Here is a 21,847-nt window from a genome sequence, read left to right on the forward strand (position 1 = left end):
TGTATTTACTAGTGTGGAATATTTCAGATAGGGCCCAAAAGGTGAAGCAGTTACTGGCGCCTAAGGATAAGGCTAAAGTGCAGTTTCTTATTATTGTTCTCCATTCTACCTTACATAATGCAACATTTGTTCTGACTCCTAGGTCTAAAGTGATGCTTCTTATTTCTTCATTCCACCTTAAATAGCGCAGCAGTTATCACTAGCTATCCTATTTGTTCTGGCACTGCACATGTTGATGCCCGCGCACGTCATATCAAATGACTCAGAAATATTTTGTTTATATCTTAATGATTAACTTTACAGCCATACCGACCTCATGATTTAAAATTAGGCGAAAAAATTAAACTTAATAAAACATAACAGGCCTAACTTCTCACCGTGTTAACCTCCAGGGCGACAGGGGGCGCAGCAGTCAGGCCACAGCGCTCCCCTCTCGCCTGAAGATGTGTCACTGGACCGCGAGCAAAACAACAACAGTCAGGAGCAATTTCTCTCAGCTTTTCCTCAGAGTTTTATGTCTGTGCTATTTTATAAATTGAAAACATTTGTTTTAGAGCAGATATAAAAGCTTTCTGACGAAAGGTGTGTATATAAAGATAAAAGCGTCCCATTTTGGGGTCTGTTTCGCCGCAGTTGCTGGTTAATGCCCCAGCCCAGGGAAGATAATCCTGGGGCTGAGCTCTGAGCTCTGCCTCGGTGCCTGTCAGCGTTGGAAAGAGAGTGTGTGTGAGGATGTCCTGCTGTTTGCTGGACTTTTGTCGGGTCCAGGAGCTGAGACAGGTCCGAGACTTTCTCTTCCAAAGTAACAAACCCGCCATTGTATCGGACGAGAGCAAGGACCAACCAGGTAGGAGACACACATCACATTAATGTTGGCTAACTCAGCTGTGGTGTAAGCTTCTTGAACATTGCATTGAACGATTGACTTTAACTCCCTACTCTTAATTCCCCGGTCCACCTTAAACTGTGTAGCAGATGCATATGTTCTTGTACCTGAAGGCAAGTCTGAAGTTTGGCTTCTTAATCTGGTTTTCCAATCCCCCTTAAATAGTGCAGCTTTTGCATATGTTCTGCCACCTGAAGACACATTTCAGCAGTTACATGTTCTGGGGCCTGAGGGTGAGGCTGAAGTTAATGCAGCAAAGCCAGGACAAACGTTGTTGTGTAACGCTGGATGTGCAGGTGTCCACATATTTTTGGATATGTAGTTTTTTACATTAATTCTACCTCATGAAGGCATTATGGAAGAGATGATGAGCTAAATCATATGTATTAGAGCACTGGGAATGCAGAAGTATGTAGTGCAAGTGCACTTCTCCAAGGACAAGATCGAGAGACCCTGGAATGTCCAGCAGGGAGAGAGATGAGAGAATAGGTGACGTGTTCTCTGCTGCACTCTGCTACCTCGCAGTGACTGCGCAAGGGAGGGAGTGCTGCACTTGGCCTTTACTGAATGAGTCATCTGTACGACTGGAATACATCACACACTGATGAAGGGAGGGAAGGAGTGGAAGAAAGGTGGAAAAGGGCATACGATGGTTCAGAAGCAGTATAGATTATACTTAGGAAATACGAGTTCATTTGCAGTGATGTTATAATCATTTTTATGTACTGTGGATTCTGATTTATTCATGCCATTATTGGTTTTTTAATCATTTTATAGCTGATTCAGAATTTCTCAGCTATGACAGTGGTTTAAATAGACTTGAAGACCTCGTAGTGCGTCTGACTCCAGATCAGAAGGTTGCCTTGAGGTTAGAGAAGCGAGCTTGAGTCCGGAGGGTCACCAGTTCAATTGCCGGGACCGTTAAGGAAAAATTATTTCCCAGCTGAAGTGCCCTTGAGCAAGGCTCATTGGTTATAGCCAATGGAAACCCAAAAGTTATTGTTCCAAACCCAAAAGTCATTATCTTAGAAAATTAGAATAATCAACACAAAACACCTGCAGAGGTTTCCTAAGCCTTTAAAATGATCCCTTAGTCTGGTTCAGTAGGCTACACAATTATGGGGAAGACTGCTGAATTGACAGATGTTCAGAAGGCAGTCACTGACACCCTCTTGCTGTATCCATAAAATGTGGAAAAAATGTGGTAGAAAATGGTGCACAAGCAACAGGGATAACCACAGCCTCAAGAAAAGGCCATTCAAAAATTTGCGGGAGATTCATAAAGAGTGAACTGCTGCTGGAGTCCGTGCTTCAAGAGCCACCACACACAGACATGTCTAAGACATGGGCTACATTCCTTGTGTCAAGCCACTCATGTCCAGGAAAAACACCAGAAGCGTCTTACCTGTGCCAAGGAGAAAAATTACTGGACTCTTGCTCCATGTCCTACGTATTGCTTTAAGATTCAAGTAAATTTTGTATTTCATTTGAAAATCAAGGCCCCACAGTCTGGAGGAAGAGTGGAGAGACACACAATACAAGCTGCTTGAGTCTAGTGTGAGGTTTCCACAATCAGTGATGGTTTGGGGAGCCATGTCATCTGCTGGTGTTGGTCCACTGTGTTGTATCAAGTCCAAAGTCAGCGCAGCTGTCTACCAGGAAATTTTAGAGAACTTCATGCTTTCCCCTTCTGACAAGCTTTATGGAGATGCGGATTTCATTTTCCAGCAGGAATTGGCACCTGTCCACACTGCCAAAAGTACTAATACCTGGTTTAATTAACACAGTATCACTGTGCTTGATTGGCCAGAAAACTCACCTGACCTAAACCCCATAGAGAATATATTGCCTCTATTGCCTAAACGCAGCATTAATGCAGTAATTAATGCAAAGGAGCCCTGACCAAGTATTGAGTGCATATACTCTATATAGTATATGCCTCTCTCTCTCTCTCTCTCTCTCTCTCTCTCTCTCTCTCTATCTATATATATATATATATATATATATATATATATATATACACTTTTCAGTAGGTCAACATTTCTGTATTAATAATATATTTTTTTGCATTGGTCTTTCAGAATTATTCAGAAATTTTCTGAGATAATGACTTTTTTTTGGGCTGTAAGCCATAATCATCAACATATAAATAAATGATATATATATGTATATATAGCTTCTTTGGTGAGTGTGATTATGCTTGGACAAAATCTCTCTCTCTCTCTCTCTCTCTCTCTCTCTCTCTCTCTCTCTCTCTCTCTCTCTCTCTCTCTCTCTCTCTCTCTCTCTCTCTCTCTCTCTCTCTCTCTAGAGAATGAGTTAACCTGGGATGACTCAGATTGGGGCTCGTGGGAGTCGTCTGAAAAGAAAGAGGATGGACCTTTGGTTTGTTTTCTATTGTGAACCTCACTTTTTAACATTTTTTTCTAATTCTTCGTCCTATATGAGCTACCGATATACAATGCCTGTTATCTGTTGTGATACCGATACTGTAAAGCTGCATTGTGGCAACATTAGTTGTAAAAAGCGCTATATAAATAAATTTTGATTTGATATTAGATAAGTTAATAAACTTGCCCTTATGTTTATTAAGGGCATCCTGGAATCCTTTATAAATATAAGGCTACAAATAAATAAGCACATCATTTCTAATAGGTAGTTGTACTTAATTATTAGACATTTTTTCTGTGTGGGTGTGTGTGTGCAGGCTGAGGAAGAGGTACAGCAGGGCACTCAGTGGCTGCAGGACTGTGTACTCTCACTGTCTCCCTTCTCAGACCTCCTGGTCATTGCTCGAGAACAAAAGGCTGCCTTTCTCACTGGTATGTACAAACACAAACAGACTCATACACATCGCCTCGCAGTTAAGTGTGTTTCATGCTACATGCTATAGTTCTATATATCACAATACATAATTATACTGAGACGTACAATAATTGTCCACTGTATCAGCACACAACACCCTCTCATGTTAATTTATGTCTAATTGATTGTTTGCTGTATTGAACTGTAGCTAAGTGGCAGACAGATGAATCTGGAAGGGAGGAGATGACGCTGGCGGTGTCCTGGAGCGGTTCTCTGAGCGCTGAGGAGGGGTAAGGACTCACCTCAAGAGGGAAGAACAAATATATAGGAGTTAGGCAAAATGTAATGTTTGGAATAACAGACACCAGGAATGTTGTGCTAAGATGGTGATGCAACTTTGGGACTTTGTAAAACCACATAAATGTAATTATTTTTCTTCTTGTCCCTCTACAGAGAGTGTGTGAGTAGTGTCATTTGCATCCCGTTAGCCAGTCAAAAGAGGTGAGGCTAGTCCAGTAGAATCTGAAACACTCTAATTGTATTTAAAACATTAGATGAAGCCTAATATTTGTTTATAAATGACTGTTTATGTGTATATGCATGCATTCAGGAGTTCCACAGGTCGTCCAGACTGGACCTGTATTGTGGTTGGATTCAGCTCGGGATATGTACGCTTCTACACAGAGGTACTTTCCATTTTTCATATTCACTTTATTTACTTCATCCAAATTATAGCTGTGAAGTAATTTTAGCATCTTAAGTTGTGTATCTTTGTTTGTGTATGCAGAATGGTGTTCTCCTCTTGGCTCAACTGTTGAATGAAGACCCCGTTCTGAGGCTGAAGTGTCGAACATATGAGATCCCTCGCCATCCTGGAGTTACTGAGCAGGTGTTTACACACACGCACACACATCATACTGTAACAACTTACAAAACTCGTCCCTTTCAGTACAAGTTTGTTACATTAATATATATTAATACACAATAGAACAATAATAATACAGTAGAACAGTAATATAATAATAGTGTACTATTTTATGCCATATGTATTACAAAAGTCAACTATATACAAATACACTGGCTATATGAGGTGTCTTTTTTTTTTTATTTATTTTTTTTTTTTTTTAAATAGCATGAGGAGCTGAGTATCCTGTACCCAGCAGCTCTGGTCACCATTGATGGTTTCAGCCTCTTTCAGTCTCTACGTGCCTGCAGGAACCAGGTCGCCAGAGGTGTGTATACATTAAAGTTTCAAAAAAGTGTCATTAAAAACCTAGCTGAGGTAACATGAACTCCTCTATGTTTAGGTATGACAATCAGTATGTTTTAATAATTAAATTAAAGGAATAATCAGTCATACTCAAACATCTGTTATACTGACACCTACTGGCATGAGAGTTTCTGTTCCAAACCTACTTTAAACATGGCCACCCCCATGTTGGGAGCATGTTTTATGGAGCATTAATCCAGTTTATTAAAAGACTACAGAACAATTTGATGAGTTGCACTTTAAAGAAAAAATGTAGATGATAATAAGGTATTGATTTTTTTCTTAAATATAAAAATACTTTCTGCTTTATAGAGGTACAAAATACTTATTTACTCCTTTAGTCCTTCCATTTTTATTTGAGCGAGACACTTTGGTCAGTGTAATAAGTGCAATGAGTAGTACCTGTTGTAATATTCATGTGTGTTTCTATGCTGCCCATAAGAAATGTCTATAAAGGATCCAGGTAATAAGTGTAGATGAAAGCTAAAATATTCTCCTTTCCCTGTTCATGTGCACTAGCTGTAGTGTAGCTGTAGTTATACCCTTACAAAGCACCCCTCAGTACAGTGTTTGTAATTGCTTTTAGCTATTATGTGAGATGAAGAATAGTCAAGTGTCTGATTTTATAAAGCAAGATTTCTGTCACTACAATCCAGTAAAAAAAAAAGTAGGGGGGTATACAGGGCTCTATGAGAGAATGCATTTTGAAATGAGATAGAATTGATTATGATAACATTTATACACAATATTCCCTGTTTTTTGTGAGTATTATGCCCAAATCAGTATTATCTGGCACCAGTAATGCTACAATTAATAGAGCGACAATGCTACAAATTAATAGTTTATTTGTTGTTTCTCCTTCTGTGGACTTTATTGATGGCACTGCTTGGGTAGAATGGGGTGTGCGGGTTGGGAGTGGGCAAGCTGTATTGGAACTATATGCCACATTCAACTTTTATATATTTGTTGGAATAAAAAAAAATAAACATATTGTTAATAAAGGAATATAGTACATACTATGTGTAAAAAATCATATTGGCAGCACTGACTAGATAGGAAAGTGCAGTAGGAGAGTATAAACATGCATTGAGTATGTTATGCTATGGGAAGTGACGCTGTGTATTCATTTAAAATAGGTCACACCAAATTGTACAATCTAATCCTATTTGACATTTCATAATGCATTGAATCATTTTCCTCAGAATCATAATTGTATGAATTTGATGTGAATTTCTGACCCTTTGTATCCATTGAATAATTCTGGTTGAATTTATCGAAATGTCTAAATAAAATCCTGCTTTGTAAAAGGCCAAGATCTGAATATTTGCTTACATCTTGCTATGTAAGTATGTATACACACAGGCTAGTAAATATGACCCCCCCCCCCCCACACACCCTATTTATCTCTTCTCTGTCTCCTCTATAGCTGCTGCAGCAGGAAGTGATGCCATACAGCCTCCCCCACTGGCCTATAAGAAGTGGGGCCTGCAAGATATGGACACCATCGTGGATCACAGCAGCGTGGGTAAGTGAGAGTACAAAAAACTCTGGAAACATGACTGAACTTGAGTGGTAATCTGTGAGTTCTATCCACTCAAAGCCATGGGTTCCAAAAAAGCACAAGAGTCCTACCTCTTGGTGGATAGGATGGCCCACACCACATTACTCATTGTGTTAGCAGCATATCAAAAAGAAGTGGTGGCTGGCATTTTACACAAGGGTTTAGCCCCAAACTGAAAAATATCAATGCAAGGGCTGCTCTGGCTCTCTTTTGTTCTCATTTTATCTCATTTACTGTGTCCACTCTCAGGCATCATGACGCTGAATGTGTTTGATCAGATGAAGAATGCCTCAATCCTTGGTGGTTTCCATGCCTCAGTCAAGGGCAGTCCTCCTGCCATGAGTCAGTACATAACTGTGGGAGGTGGACCGTTTACTGGATTCTACTACGCTGTAGAGGTACTGCAGCTTGTGTCCATTTCTTGTAGTGTAAATGTTTGACCACGTACTGATTCAGTTTAAATGCATTTTAAAATGTAAGATAGCACCTGTAATCAATCCCATTATTTTAGTACAGATTGAGTTTGTTTTACTAAACCAAATACACAAATGGAAGCCATGTTTATTACATGCTGAGTGCATATCATCTCTGTCCAATGAAAACATGCATCTCTATTTTTGTTGATTTCTATTTTACTACATCATTTGAATGCAGCAGTTGTCTTCTCAAACTGCTGGTAATGTGCTGTTTTCTTATCTGTCTCTCAGGGCAGTTCTCAGCCTCTTCTTTCCCATGTGGCCCTTGCTGTAGCCAGCAAACTCACCTCAGCTCTCTTTAGTGCGGCCAGGTTTGTGGTTATTTTGAGGTTTTCCTTTTTTTTTTTTTTTTTTTTTTTTTTTTTTTTTTTAATTCAAATTTATCCTCATATTTATAGCTAAAATAAAAGTCAACAGGTTAGTTTTATTGTACAAGTGTACAGCCTAGTTACACTCATTTAGCCCTGAATAGTATTGTACCTCTGATTTCACTTTTGTAATTATTATAATCAGAGCATAATTTTACTTATTTGAAATATTGTTAAAACAGTAGACATGCTAATCTCTCTCTCTCTCTCTCTCTCTCTCTCTCTCTCTCTCTCTGTCTCAGTGGATGGTTGGGTTGGAAGAACAAAAATGAGGAAGAGCCAGCTCAGAAGCAGAAGCCTAAAGTGGAGCCAGCCACGCCTCTTCCTGTTAGGTAAAATAAAGTTTTGTTTTTAGTCATTAATCATTTATTTGCAGCAGTTCATGGTTTGAAGCATCATATTACTCCAATGTCTGTTCCTTGTAGGTTTGGCCTCCCTGACTCCCGCCGTCATGGCGAGTCCATCTCTCTTTCTCCATGTAACACCATGGCTGGGGTGACGGATGACTTTGGCAGAGTGACGCTGCTGGACGTGGCACGAGGCATCGCCATCCGCATGTGGAAGGGTGAGAGAGAGAGAGAGATGGAGACTTAGTAGTGTTTGGTAATTGCTTTTAAAGCAACATTAGGTAGTATTTCTACCTTAAAATTACAGATTTAAAAAATTGTGATGCTTCACTGACCTGTAATAGGGAGAAAACAGATTCTGTTGATGCTAATTCAGGTTTAGCACAGCAGAAACAGCAATATGTAACTTTTGGAGGCAGGCATGTAACCCATCCATTCCATGACAGTATTTGACCAGGAGCAAAAATTACATATCTTACCCAGTGTTGCTTTAAGTAACAAGTAGAGCTGCTAATGAAAACGTGTTAAAATCAAAAAGCTGTATTTGTTGTTTTTGATCTAATTCTGACACTTCAAAACCAAGTTATAATCTTCACAGACTGCCTCCATACTTTAGAAATGAAGATATGATAGAATATTAATGTAAATGTACTGACAGGGGGCGGCACGGTGGCGCAGCAGGTAGTGTCGCAGTCACACAGCTCCAGGGACCTGGAGGTTGTGGGTTCGATTCCCGCTCCGGGTGACTGTCTGTTTGGTGTTGGTGTGTTCTCCCCATGTCCGCATGGGTTTCCTCCGGGTGCTCCAGTTTCCTCCCACAGTCCAAAACCACACTTTTCGTAGGTGGATGATTCCAGGTAGGCTCTGGACCCACCGTGACCCTGAATTGGATAAGCGCTTACATGAATGAATGAGTGAATGTACTGACAGGATTGATATAGCCATGAAATACTCTTAGGATAGTTGGTAAAAAGTGAATGCATGTTAATCGTTTTAACATGGGATTCAAATTGCAGAGGGGCTCCAGTAATGACTGTTATTGTGTGCATCTTCATGGTTATGATTGTGTGTTTAGGTTACCGTGATGCCCAGCTGGGCTGGGTGCAGGTGTCTGAAGCTCGTGGCGAAAGAGAGATTGCTACTTCCCCCTCAATGCCCCGGCGTCATGCCCAGTTTCTGGTCATTTATGCCCCTCGGAGGGGTATCCTGGAGGTATGGGGGACTCAGCATGGGCCCAGAGTCGGAGCCTTTACTGTGGGTAAAAACTGCAGGTATACAGTCACACATTCGTTCACTCTTTTATTTATGTTGCCCACTCTCTCACTCTTTTGTCCATTCTGAATACTGACTGCACTGTACACTGTATCAATATTTACACCCTTGTTTGAACAGTTGTAGTTATTGCAGGAAGTAAATTTCAGATTATTTACATAATCTGAGAATGCCAGTTGCAATGTGCATTGTGTAAATGACAACTGTCTAAATAGACCAAGGTTTTTTCTGATTATGATGTTATGCTTTAATTTCTCTCTCTCTCTCTCTCTCTCTCTCTCTCTCTCTCTCTCTCTCTCTCTCTCTCTCTCTCTCTCTCAGGTTGTTGTATCCAGGTTACAGGTTAATGGGGGTGAACAGTGTAACAAGTCAAGGTTGGCACTTACACACTCAGCAGGTGTGTCTTTTTGATCCAACAACTGGAGTGTTACGTTCCATCACTATACCATTCCACCTGGCCCTAAGGTACAATCACACATACAGAGACTCACTGATACATATACTGTTATGTATTGTTAAACTGTGAATAAATTTGTGGGAGTTTGTTTGGAACAATTTATTTTTGGCAATTCTGTTAAACATTTTTTTCTTGTTTTTTTCCTGTATTTGTTTTGCTTTTTAAATCAGTGATAAGAAGAGCGAGCGAGCCAAGGACATGCACCTACTAAAGAGACTGACCACTCTGCTGAGGAGCAGGGAGCTGGACCCAGGTGAGGATGAAATCATATAATATAGAGTAATGCCTTTTGATTCAAGTTAGTCAATTTGTGTTGTTTTTCTCTTTGATTAAATTATTTGTTTTTCTGACTGGCAGCTCTTATGGAAAGGGAGGCAGAGAGTATCCTGCAGGAAATTAAACACCCTGCCATCAAAAAACAGGTCAGAAATAAACACACACATTTTCCCACATATGTAACCAATTACAATATATAACAGATGAAAATCTAAATGTAGATGCCTTGTCTAACAGGCATTGGAGTCTCTTTTGAGCAGTAAGAATGCTCCAGTCTCCTGCCTGACCCACATCACTCGATCTTTATTGAACAGCTTAAAAGAGCAAGGTGAGGTCTTTGGGTATCATTTGTGTTTGACAATATTCAGAGTTCTCTTATGACTTGTTGCATTTGGATATGTGCTCTGCATCATGTTGTTTGAAACTGCACCTGTATTCATTGTATTACTGTGTGTTTGTGTGTGCATCCACATGTTTGTTTGTTTGTTTTAGACCCAGAAGCTATAGATGAATCGTTGCTGCAGTTGTGTTCTTCTCAGCTCAGACTGCTACAGCTGTATACAGATGTTCAGTTACTGCACTCACCTGATAACTCTCCCACAGAGACTGAACCTGTGAGTACCACAGTAGCAAAAGTGACATTTTAGATGCAAAGAACCTCATGGAACCGATTTGTAACTTGCTCGCTCACTCATTAACAGTTCGTAAGTTCACCAAAGGGGTGCTGTTTCTCACACATCCACTCATGATAAGACTTTCTCCTCAAAGGGATTATCAAAGTCAGTTTGATAACACCTGTCACACAGAAGTATCTCTTCTTACTGAAGGAGAGATAATCTGTTAGAATGCAGATATCCCAACAGTTGTGGCTGGTTTAGTTTAATGTACATATGGAAACCTCTCTTTGACAAACTGTTACAAACACACACACACACACACACACACACACACAAAAAATAAAATCTACATACACTTACTGTACTGACATTTCTCTTCTTTTCAGCTCTCTGTATCTGGTATAGAGGAAGATTTGGCTCGAATCGGACCAATCCTGCGGCGCTACATTGAGCTGAATTCCCGCCCCTCCGTTTCCTTCGCCAACGACCCCGGTGGTCCACTGCCTGTTAGAGCCTTTTTGTCCCAACTGGAGTATGAGGGTGGAGAATTGCGAGTGGTCAGAGGTCCTGATACAGACTGGACAAACCTCGGTTAGAAATTTAATTGGATTGATTCATGTGGTCTTATATTTACATGTAAATACACATTGTGTTTTGGAGATGGAGGAGTTGGATTCTGTTTAATGAATGAATTCATGCAATTTCTCTTAACAGATGAAACAATACTTTGAAATGAAACAGTGATTGGGGTAGAAGAATCATCAATTCAATAACAAAATGTAGCTTTATTTTTCCATTGTATACATCTGAATTGGATGAACCATATATGAATTTTCAATTTGCCCATAAATAATTGGACAGATTATAATAATTCTAAATAAAGTAGTAATCCATTATATTTGTTATGAATCTTTTGTAATTGAGTTAGTTGGTCATTGTATAATGTGAACAGCGACTCTCACTGTCCTGTTTCTTCTGTCCAATAATTATTAGTTCTGCATATAAATACAAACTGCAGTACAAACTGGTCTAAAAAAAATTATATTCGAGTATATATGTGTAGGGGGCGCAGCAGGTAGTGTCGCAGTCACACAGCTCCAGGGACATGGAGGTTGTGGGTTCGATTCCCGCTCCGGGTGACTGTCTGTGAGGAGTTGGTGTGTTCTTCCCGTGTCCGTGTGGGTTTCCTCCAGGTGCTCCGGTTTCCTTCCACAGTCCAAAAACACTTTTCGTAAGTGGATTGGCGACTCAAAAGTGTCCGTAGGTGTGAATGTGTGTGTGTATGTGTTGCCCTGTGAAGGACTGGCGCCCCCTCCAGGGTGTATTCCCCCCTTCCGCCCAATGATTCCAGGTAGGCTCTGGACCCACCGTGACCCTGAACTGGATAAGCGGTTACAGATAATGAATGAATATATGTGTAAGGCATAAGTAGTCAGAGTCGGAACTGTCTTTGAAGCAGAGCACTAACACAGACAACAGCAAGCAGTTTATAAAGGACAAAAGAAGCCATTTATTTAAGCTAAAACTGACAGTGGGTGGAAAAAACGACACCTCAGACAAAGTTGAAAAAAATAAAATGCGGGAACCGGTTGCCAAGTTCTCAGTTTCCATCCTTTAGTCTCCTTTTTGAAGTGTTGGGAAGGGAAGTTTCTCTGCCTAAGTCTGTGGACATGCCAGAACACAAGGAGAGAGACAAAATGAGAGAGAACAGTTAACATGCTGCTTTTCTGTGGCTCCATCCTTCTTAACTATCCCCAAAAGGCAATTTTATTTCTTCTCCTCCTTGCAGCTGGCCTCATTACGAGCTGCCAGCTGAAGCTATTCAGACTGCCCAGTCTTGCCCCTCCAGGCATCTGCAAGGTCCCAAACACTGGTACAGAAACAAGCTGCCCACAGGTGCTACAGCACCTAGGAGAGAGCTTGAGAGCTCAGGGGCGTCTCTCGGGGATGCACCTTGTTGGCAGAGCATGTACACCAGGTCACAGAAGCCATCATACTGTTGTTTTGACATCTGTTTTATTGAATGTTTCTGGCAGAATAGGATGCTGATGGAAGTGTTTGCATGTGTTTTTGTGTGTTTCAGGTAGTTTTCTGTTCTGGGGCTGTCTTTCTGGTCAGAGTCCACTGGAGCGTGTGTGTGAAACACTACAGCAGAGTGGCATCAGCCCTCAGCAGCTACTGGTGAGTGGGAGAGAGATTGTAAGGCAGGGGAAAAATAAAAGAAAGTGTGTGTTATGGGGAGTTACAGAATTAATTTCTGCTTGCTTTGTTTCTAAGTGTTTAGGTTTAGATTAGGAACACCTACTTTATATCTACACTCATTGTCTGTTTTATCAGCTCCACAGACCACAAAGGGGCACTTTGTAGTTCTACAATTACAGACTCTAGTCCACCTGTTTCTCTGCATACTTCTTTTTATCCCCATATCACCACGCTCATACCAGCGCATCACACACTAACACACCACTACCACCACATCAGTGTCACTGGAGCTCTGAGTATGATTCACTACCCATATCATATCTGCTCTGTGGTGGCCCTGTGGAGGTCCTGACCGTTGAAAAACGGGGTGAAATGGGAATGGCGAACAACAGTCTGTAATTGTAGAACTACAAAGTGCTCCTGTATGGTCAGTGGAGCTGATAAAATGGACATGGAGTGTAGATACAAGGTAAATGTTCCTAATCCAGTGATCATTCAGTATATTTATTGACTGATTTTGTCTAATGTATGTGTTTGGCAGTCTCTGCTTTTGACCGTGTGGCTGAACAGAGAGAGGGAGATTTTAAAGAGAGCAGATGCCATGAGAAACTTACACACACTCCTCAATACACTCAGCTCTATGAAAGGTGTGTACTTGGGTTTTTTTTTTTTTTTAATATGTCTGGAACAAATCTGTTCTTGTTTGTCATAGTAATCTGTATGATATGTAATATGTAATATCGTTTGCACCCTTTAAATATTACTCTGTGTGTGTGTGTGTGTGTGTTAGGAGCGGTAGATGAGTCATGGGATGTGCAGTGTGTCTCCCCCTGGTGGCAGCAGGTGCGTAATGCGTGTATTCAGTCGGAGAGCTCAGGTGGCGCCCTTCTAGCTGCTCTTGTCTCTGACCTCGCTGCTAAAAATTCTATCACCAGCCTCGCAGAAAGCAAGGTCAGTGTTTGTCTGTGGGTATGTCTTTTAAATCTGTATCTATGATGCATTTAATTAAGACTGAATTGTTTGAAAGTCTGCAAACTTTCTCTCTGCAGTTTCAGGCAGATTGGGAGTGTGTGTCTCTGGAACTGGAACAATGGGTAGTGTGTTTGCGACAGTTGGAGGATGTGTTGGCTCTGCAAACATTGTTGAGCATGCCATCTCCTCAGGGGTCTCCGGGAGGCACCGCCCAACGCTGCTCTGTCAAATCTCTGTTGGAGAGCGGTAGAGGTATGGAAGAAACATTTATAAAGGCTCTATTTAAAATGGTGCCCTATTCACTAAAATAGCAGTTTAGGCAAATCAATATGAGCATGAGCAATGAGCTATTTTTACATTCAAAATAAAATACCACATTTATGAAATTGATTAGGCATCATTTTATTAAAAAAAAAAGTGCATCTCACACAACCCTTTTGCCTCTTGTCTCTCAGGTGGTGTAGCGGACAGTGTTGCAAAGTTGATCTTCCGACAAGCCGTGGTGCCTGAAGTGCTGAAGGATGTCATACAGCGGAGGGTGTGCAAACAGAGTCCAGAAGAGCCTGGAGAACAAGTTTTACAGCAGACAGACTGTGTTGAGAAAGATAATGTTGAACTTCTAGAGGGTAAATGTGGAATGACTTGAGAAAGAAGCATATTTACTGAATCATGATAATACAGGTTTTTTTCCATTTTAAACCTGATTTTCTCTGCCATTTTTAGTCTTTTCCAATTTCACGTTATTTAGTTCTTCCCCTAATCACACAATGCAAACATGAGAGTGTGCCAAGCCTAAACATTAATGCCGTAGCAGTGTTATTTTGGGCTTTGCGTCTAACCTCCTAAATGTTTCTTTCTGTGAATTATTCTGTTTGCTTACTTTCCATTGTCTTTCAATCTCTTGCAACCTGTGTTTTAATTGCAGAGCTGCTGGTGTGTGTGTGTGAGCGCTTCCCCCACTCGCTTGCTCCTGATTTGCTGTGGGCCCATTGCTGCTGGGAGTATGTGGTTCAATGGAATAAAGACCCAGAGGCAAGTGCTTACAATAACACTGTATTATATAGCATTCAAATTAGCAGTAAAGCTGTGATACATAGTTATTATTAAAGCTCTGACCCATGAATGATCCAGAATCTATCTGTCTATCTATCTATCAATCTCTCTATCTCTCTCGTAGATGGGTGGGTATTTGGAGTGGTCAGTGGAGTATCTAAAGATGATTTCTAATCCTCATATTCAGTTAGGTAGGAGCTTTTACTTTACAATCTTCCCAGCAATGACGGTGTGTACTCTTTTATTTTAATTATGCTCCCATTTAAAAAAAAAAAAAAAAAAAAAAAAAAAAAAAAAAAACACATTTTGCACTCTTCACCAGATCTTTTCATCATTCTGGAAACATCTAACCTTTCTATGTTTAGTTACAGTTTCCCACTAATTATTTGGAAGTATTTTTGAGATAAATGGAAAAATGAACTTTTCACTGTGTTTGTGCAAATACAATTGATGATTTTTACTCATCTCTCTTCCCTCAGGAATCTCCACGATGATGTGGAACACTTTTATTGTGAAGCGCTTCTCTGCTGCTGCCTTCTTAATGGAAAAGGCTAGTGTCCTGTTTTGTATGTTTTTCATGATCCTTTATGAATTGTAGAATTGATTGATATAGGTGTTGTGTATTTAGTGTGTGTGTGTGTGTGTGTGTGTTTTTGGGATGTGTAGGTGGGGAAGGCTCCTAAAGACAGACTTTGTAGACGGGTGAGTGTTTTTTCGATTTCAATAGATTTCATTATCAGGAGAATTTGAAAAGAAATAGAGCCTTTCTGTCCACTTGAATGGGCTAAGATCTTATATGATTTGAGGTATTTTCTCTGATTGTATTTGTGTGTGTGTGTGTGTGCAGGACGTGGGTATGGGAGACACTGCGATGACCAGTTTTCTAGGCTCATGTGTCCAGCTACTGCAGACTCTGATGGAGGTCTCCTCTTTTCTTCCTCCTTTTCCTATTTTCTCTAAAGTAAGAACGGATCGGCAGGAGAATGCACGCACAGGACTGAGCATGTCTCTCGTTGCTGCCTGTAGAAACCTTCTTACACCTGTTTACAACTTTAAAATATTTATTTCTCCTGTATTTAAAAGTAACAACATATTGTAAATGCAATTTATAGCTAAAACTATGGAAAATAATACCACTGAATAATCTTCTAAAAAAAGTGAATGAGAATATATGTATACAAACCACATAGGAATCTAAAAGCAACTGAGTAGAATTTTTTTTTAAAAGAAGCATGGCTTTTAAACCTCTACTAACATCTACATGGCCTGTTTGTGTTAGAGTTTAATGATAAATAATACGATTCTCAACAATTAAGAATTCCCACTGAGAAAAATTACTCAGTGTCTGAGCGCTGGTCTATTATTAAGAGTTTGTTCAATCCCCAATGATGCCCTCAGTCATCAGAGGCTGGGTGTTTGAGTAAAGCTGTACTATATCTCTCTCTGGGTGTGTAAATTGGACCTCTTTCCCTTTCTTAAATCAGTACAGCTTTGGCCAGTGTGAACATCTGTGAGCTCATCTGGGCGTACAGTGCATGTTAGCAGCAGTTTGAAAAGAAGTGGTGAAGCTTCATATGTGTTGGTGGATGCATGCGCTTACCTTCCAATATCGTGTGTGTTTCGGAGTGTTTAATTAAACGGGTGGAATTGGCAATAATTGAATGAATGTGAAATTTGAATAAACAAAATAACACAGCAGTTTAAATTCTGAAACATTTTTAGAAAAAGATTCTGTTGTTCTGTTGAACAGAATTGGTCAAAAAAGCTGTATTCCTTGTCTTTCAGGCGGATTCAGGGGTGGAGGAGGTATGTGCTCCAGAGCTGAGTGTGGAAGAAGCATGGGGAGGAGCAGAGGGTCCGGCATCTATAGCGGAGCTGGCTCTTCAGCAGAAAGCAGTGCACTATCCCCTGGTGCAGCATCACTGTCTTCTGGCTTCACTGCTGTCTGCTGCCATGACCTTCTCCTTGCGCCTCAAACCCCTCAGCCTATTCGACAGCAAGGTACCACCAACAAGCCTCCATCAAACATATTTTTGCTTTATTACTCAGCACAGATGTATAAAAGTGAAATAAACACATTTACCTACAGTTAGATTTAAAAAGGAAAAAAACCTAGGTACAAAAGTTCTGAGGGCACTGAGGTGGCTGCCCCTGCTCTGGGTTTGTTTGCCTCACTACCTCAAGTGTGTGTTTACACTAAGATTGCTCACTAGTGTGTCTGTATTCACTGCCATGGATGGGGTTTATGCAGAGGCACAGTTTCACTTTAATGCTAATCTGTGCCAGTAAAAGTGTGTTTCATGTTTCACAAACAAAGTTTGTGTGATTTTGATCTTTTGTGGTAAAACAGAATGCACTTCCTCTACAGGGAAAGAATGCATTTTTCCGAGACCTGACGTCCATCCAGCTCCTGCCCAGTGGAGACCCTGACCCCAACCTGGTGGCAATCAGACAAGAGGTCAAGATTTTAACCTCATTCTCTTCATAATAACAACCAATCAAAACACTATATACACATTTGTGACCAAACACATATGTATCAATGTGGGAAGTTTTTAATGTGTTTTCACCTAGTCATACAATCTGTCCCGTCAGTTTTTTCCCATTTTTCTGATTTTGTTTATACCTTTTTGCCATGAACACTGATGGAACTAAAACCATGCAACAATGAATTCATTTATGTTTTGGTTGTGATCTAGAAAACTACACACATTAAGGGAACTATCTTTAAAACTGACAGCAAGTGTTTAAAATGGGAACTACAATAGTTTTTCCAATAGGTTGCCAATTTGAGGAAAGCAAAACCTACACAAATGAGCGCAAGAAGAGTTTAAGAACTTTGGTGTTACAGTGGAACCTCTACCTACGAACTTGATCCGTTTCGTGACCCGGTTCGTAAGTGGAAAAATTTGTTTCTCGAGTCAATTTTCCCCATTTAAAATAATGGAAAAGCAATTAATGAGTTCCAGCCCCCACCCCGAAAGTCAGCCTTTTTGCACTGATATATGTTTACAACACTCTCAAATTAGTAAAAAAAAAAAAATACATGTAGCATTACTAAAACTAAAAAAAGAAATACAGTGGTAACAGAAATAAAGTTTTAAGTGGTGACATATCGCTACCTTGAAGACATGACGACTGGCTGGAGGAGTAACACAGGCACTGGCTGTATGACGGGAGGTGGGGGATGGGGGGAATAACGGAGAGTAGGCGGGTGAATGTGGGGAGACGAAGCGTAGATACGGCTTAACTTAGCACGAATTTCGATGTCTGTCAATTTGCTAATCTTAAAAGCTCACTCAAGTCTGGGCACGCTGGAGACTCGCCTATTGGGGTCAGTGGCCATTTCCAGCCACAGGCTCGGGTTCGTTTCTAGAGTCATGGTTCGTTGGTGGAGGCAAAAAATATTCAAATGCCCAGTTCGTATCTTGGAAAGTTTGTTAGTAGAGGTAGAGTAGAGGTTGCCAGCTTCTTCCTTGAAGTCTGTTCCACCTTAAATATGCAACTATGCAATAGCACTAGCTTTTAAAAACACTTCTTATTCCACACATTATCAGTTTAAATCACAAACTAAGTGTACATCATGTGTACAACATCTTCTGACCCAAATTAAGGCAAAATGTTAAAGTGCTGCCAAAAGTTTTCCTGTATTTAACAGCCTTAACTCTCTAAATCAAGATGTGACTGGTGTAATCTTACTTGTATCTTGTTGTACACTTCCAACATATGCCATTTTAGGAGGCAGATGTGTACATAATTTCACTAAAATATCTTCCTACACTAGAGAAAAGCTAATATTTGTGTTATTCGCCAGCTTTAATTCTCTGTTCCACCTTGAATAGTCAAATTTGCAAGGCTATTGAAACAACTCTTACTCTTTAATTTCTTTAAAACACAAACTATGGAGTTTCGATTAATAGCCCAGCCCTACAAGGCCGGTATTTACTCTCATTTTGTGCTCATGCCTCTGCTCATGGAGATTTTTAGAAGGGCATTAAGGCTTTTCAGGTCTGGTAAATTCTAATATTATCTATGTTCGCTTGATCACATCATAACTGAAAGATGCTATGTTTGTGTAAACTGTTGTGTGCACCTGGCAACCAGGTGAGTTTGGACTGTAATGTGATTGGACCGTGTGTGGGATCTCAGGCCAGAAAGGACATTCCTTCAAGAGAATATTTGTGCTTCAGCACTGCTATCACAGACACCAGCGCTACAATTTAGCCTGTTTCCTTAATCTACAATAACACTCGCTCCATTTTATGATTAAATACTTATTTAGGAGTAAATATTTTTACAGATAGCTCTTAAATAATACAAAATACACATTACAAAGCTAAAACTAATAGCCTGAAATTTGTCCACTTAGATTATTGGACAAGTGTCCAATATTTTCTTTATCTCCGTGTGTGTAGTTTTTGATGAATGTGTTGACGGGCTGGGTGAAGACTATTGGAGAAGCAGAGGACAGCAGCAGTGTTAAATCGATCAGTACGGTGGACTGGCCAGCCATGTGTATGGAACTGGCTTCTCTGCTACAGGTCACTGCTGATATCCTGCGCAGACACCTGGTGTGGGAGCTGTACAACCAGGGTCTGGACCTACGCGCTGAGGAGGTGAGGAAGCACACAGTATACCTGCTCATCATCTTTGCGGATTATGTTAGTGTGCGTGCGTGTGTGTGTGTGTGTTTTGTATGTTGAGAGGTATATATTGAGTAGACGAGATATTGAGAGGTTCTTTCTCGCTCTCAGGTGATGTTGGCAGTTGAAGATAAAGACGTTTTGGGCTCTCAGCTCCTGGTGCTGACCGGTCAGAGACTGGCCTTCTCCCTGCTGCATTCACAAACACAGACCAAAGCCACCATGGAGCTCCTCGCTCGACTACCCCCTACACTCTGCACTTGGCTCAAAGCAATGGTAAGAACCTAGACATTCAGTGTTCTCCTCCAAGCATGTGAATCTCCTGAGGTTCTATGTTCAGAAAGTGTCAGTGGTAGTAGCATCATGTCATTGCAAGAGACCTAAAAAAAAAAAAAAAACTTTACCTGTTCTCTTTGTCTGTGTTTGATCAGGACCCAAGTGAGCTGCGCTGTCCATCAGTGCCGCTGCAGCAGAGCAGTCGCCTGGTCAGTAGGGTCATAGAGATGCTGCCAGAAAACCACGCCCAGTACAGCATCGCTCTCCACCTTCTGGAGACTGTAGACTCTCTCCAGGAGGAAGAGTGAGGCACAAAGCGAGATGGAGAGGGAGAGGGAGCGAGAGGACTGAGAGAAACACTTAACCGAACAGAGAGTGAGAAATGCATGGATTATTAGGAAAGAATCCACATATTCTGAGCACAGTTCTGAAAACACTGGCTTATTTCAGGCCTTGATCTTTTTGAGCAAATCAAAGGCAACAATCAGTTGAATGAATGGAATAACAGAACAGAAAAAGTCTGAAATTTACAAAATTCTTAGCCTTTATTCCAAATGTAATTATAGCTTGGACATGTCTGAGCTTTAATTAAACTCTCACTGAAAATAATAGCACTTTACTCTCATAACATTTATTATAAAACATTGCCATTTTTCACATAACATTAGGTTCCTTTATTCACTAAATATATGACTTAATTTATTCTATTATTATATTGATTGACTTTATTACTACTTAATTCTCCCAAACTACGTAATAGAAAAAATATATAATATTGTTGATTGATTACATTTGGAATAAAGCAGAAATAATGTAAATTTGATTTCTTTCGCAAAACCATCACTTTATACCCCTCTAATTCTACAGGTGGTCAATCTTGTGAGGCCACACCCCCCTAAAATCAGTCTTCAGGAACATGTAGTAGTTATAAATCCCCAGGACACTCGTCCAGCTTCTATAGACTGCAAGAGGCTTCTGCGTTAAACCTGGATTGACTAAGATGGAGGGAATGAAATAGCTGTGTTTGCAGTCCTATGCATCTAATCGTCGGTGGCAAATCAAGGGGCTTTTTTCCCTCCCCTACAAGGCCTTATTGTTAGAGTCTAATGCTGCTACAGTAATATGCAGTACTTCATCATATGTGATTATAAATATATATGTTAGCTGAAATATATTTAGACAGAGTAAAGCGAGTCAAGCATTAGTTTGTTCATGTAGCTCTTCATGGGTTCATTCCGAGGGCAAAATAAAGGCCATAGTGGACAGGGACTCATATGTAACATTGTTGGATTTTTCTGTATTCTGGTTTTTGTTATATGTCATAGGATCTTTTGAGAATGACCACCAGGTGCCATTTGATGCAATGTCCTAATCTTTTCTTCCCACTGTTCTCGCTCTCTATAATAGATAAGGGTTGTGTATCATAAATGTAATGAGGGGTATTTTTGTGTCTATGTGCAGTGTCTGGGACAGGCCTGAATTGCGCGTAAGAGACGCTCAGTGCTTTAAAGGAGCAATCAGTTGTTTTTAATACACATACACGTTGCAAAATATATTTATAGTAGTGATTATTTATTATTTTAGTGCAAGAAACAAGTCAAGTTTCTTAATGAACCAGACATGTGGGGCAGGCATGTTTAGAAGAGTTTGGTGCAGTAGCTCAGACGCATCCTGGCCACTAGGTGTCAGTATACAGCTGCTCCATATCATGAAGAATCTTTGGAGAGAATGACTGATTGCTCCTTTAACAAACATTAAATTCTGCCCAGGTGCTGCTTTTTCCTACTGTACAGAGACAAAAAAGTGTTACAGCCATAAACAAACAGAGGTTTAACTTAGCTTTGCCATTATTGATAAAAAAGTAAATAAATAACCGTATTCAGTCGATGAGTTCCTCTGTTGTTAAATTAGCTATTACCCTAAAAACCAATAGGTAGACTAGGTATTTTGAAAAGGAGAAATGGATTAATTATGCTGTGAGAATTATAATTACAGCATTTTTATTAAGTTCAGATTACTGAAATGTTGAATGTAAATTTTCCAGGGGGCATTGGAGGGTTATCTTGCACTTAGAAAATGCACACTAATCACACCAGATGTGATCTCATGTCAAGAACATCTGGAGACCTTCAAGAGAGTATAATTTTCCTCCCTCTTCAAGTTCCTTTCTCTAACAAAAGAATTTCAGTAGGGAATTTAATTTACTTATTATTCATTATTGAGGGACTTTGCAGGTGTCCAGGGCCATCACATCTGGCCCTATCACATCCAGTCAAGATAATCCCATAGAATTAGCAGGTTCTGGCAACATGCCCATATACTTCTGAACAATGCATCCTTCATGTGTGCCTTTTATTCACTTTGGT

At 40.2% G+C, this 21,847-nt stretch overlaps 1 protein-coding gene across 2 annotated transcripts; it reads left to right on the forward strand.

Annotated features, from left to right (window-relative positions):
* The first annotated feature begins 397 nt into the window (after positions 1-397).
* rab3gap2 (RAB3 GTPase activating protein subunit 2 (non-catalytic)) lies at positions 398-21,838 on the forward strand. 2 transcript variants are annotated; one of them, XM_066671284.1, is made up of 36 exons: positions 398-476; positions 634-847; positions 3,198-3,271; positions 3,594-3,708; positions 3,900-3,981; positions 4,145-4,192; positions 4,302-4,377; positions 4,479-4,580; positions 4,824-4,923; positions 6,388-6,486; positions 6,772-6,920; positions 7,230-7,309; positions 7,609-7,698; positions 7,792-7,931; positions 8,789-8,984; positions 9,307-9,450; positions 9,613-9,695; positions 9,800-9,864; positions 9,956-10,046; positions 10,211-10,332; positions 10,722-10,926; positions 12,419-12,516; positions 13,079-13,184; positions 13,328-13,488; positions 13,587-13,761; positions 13,965-14,135; positions 14,435-14,541; positions 14,687-14,753; positions 15,042-15,112; positions 15,229-15,264; positions 15,410-15,523; positions 16,348-16,563; positions 16,931-17,020; positions 18,978-19,178; positions 19,317-19,481; positions 19,637-21,838. In XM_066671284.1, the coding sequence occupies exons 2-36, from the start codon at positions 733-735 to the stop codon at positions 19,787-19,789; spliced, it is 4,107 nt and encodes a 1,368-aa protein (XP_066527381.1). In that variant the 5' UTR covers positions 398-476; positions 634-732; the 3' UTR covers positions 19,790-21,838. The 2 variants fall into 2 exon arrangements, with proteins under 2 accessions (XP_066527381.1, XP_066527390.1); XM_066671293.1 differs by having other exon boundaries at positions 418-847; positions 15,410-15,484.
* Positions 21,839-21,847: the final 9 nt, after the last annotated feature.

Source organism: Hoplias malabaricus, chromosome 1, assembly GCF_029633855.1.
Source record: "Hoplias malabaricus isolate fHopMal1 chromosome 1, fHopMal1.hap1, whole genome shotgun sequence".
Classification (NCBI taxonomy): Eukaryota; Metazoa; Chordata; class Actinopteri; order Characiformes; family Erythrinidae; genus Hoplias; species Hoplias malabaricus.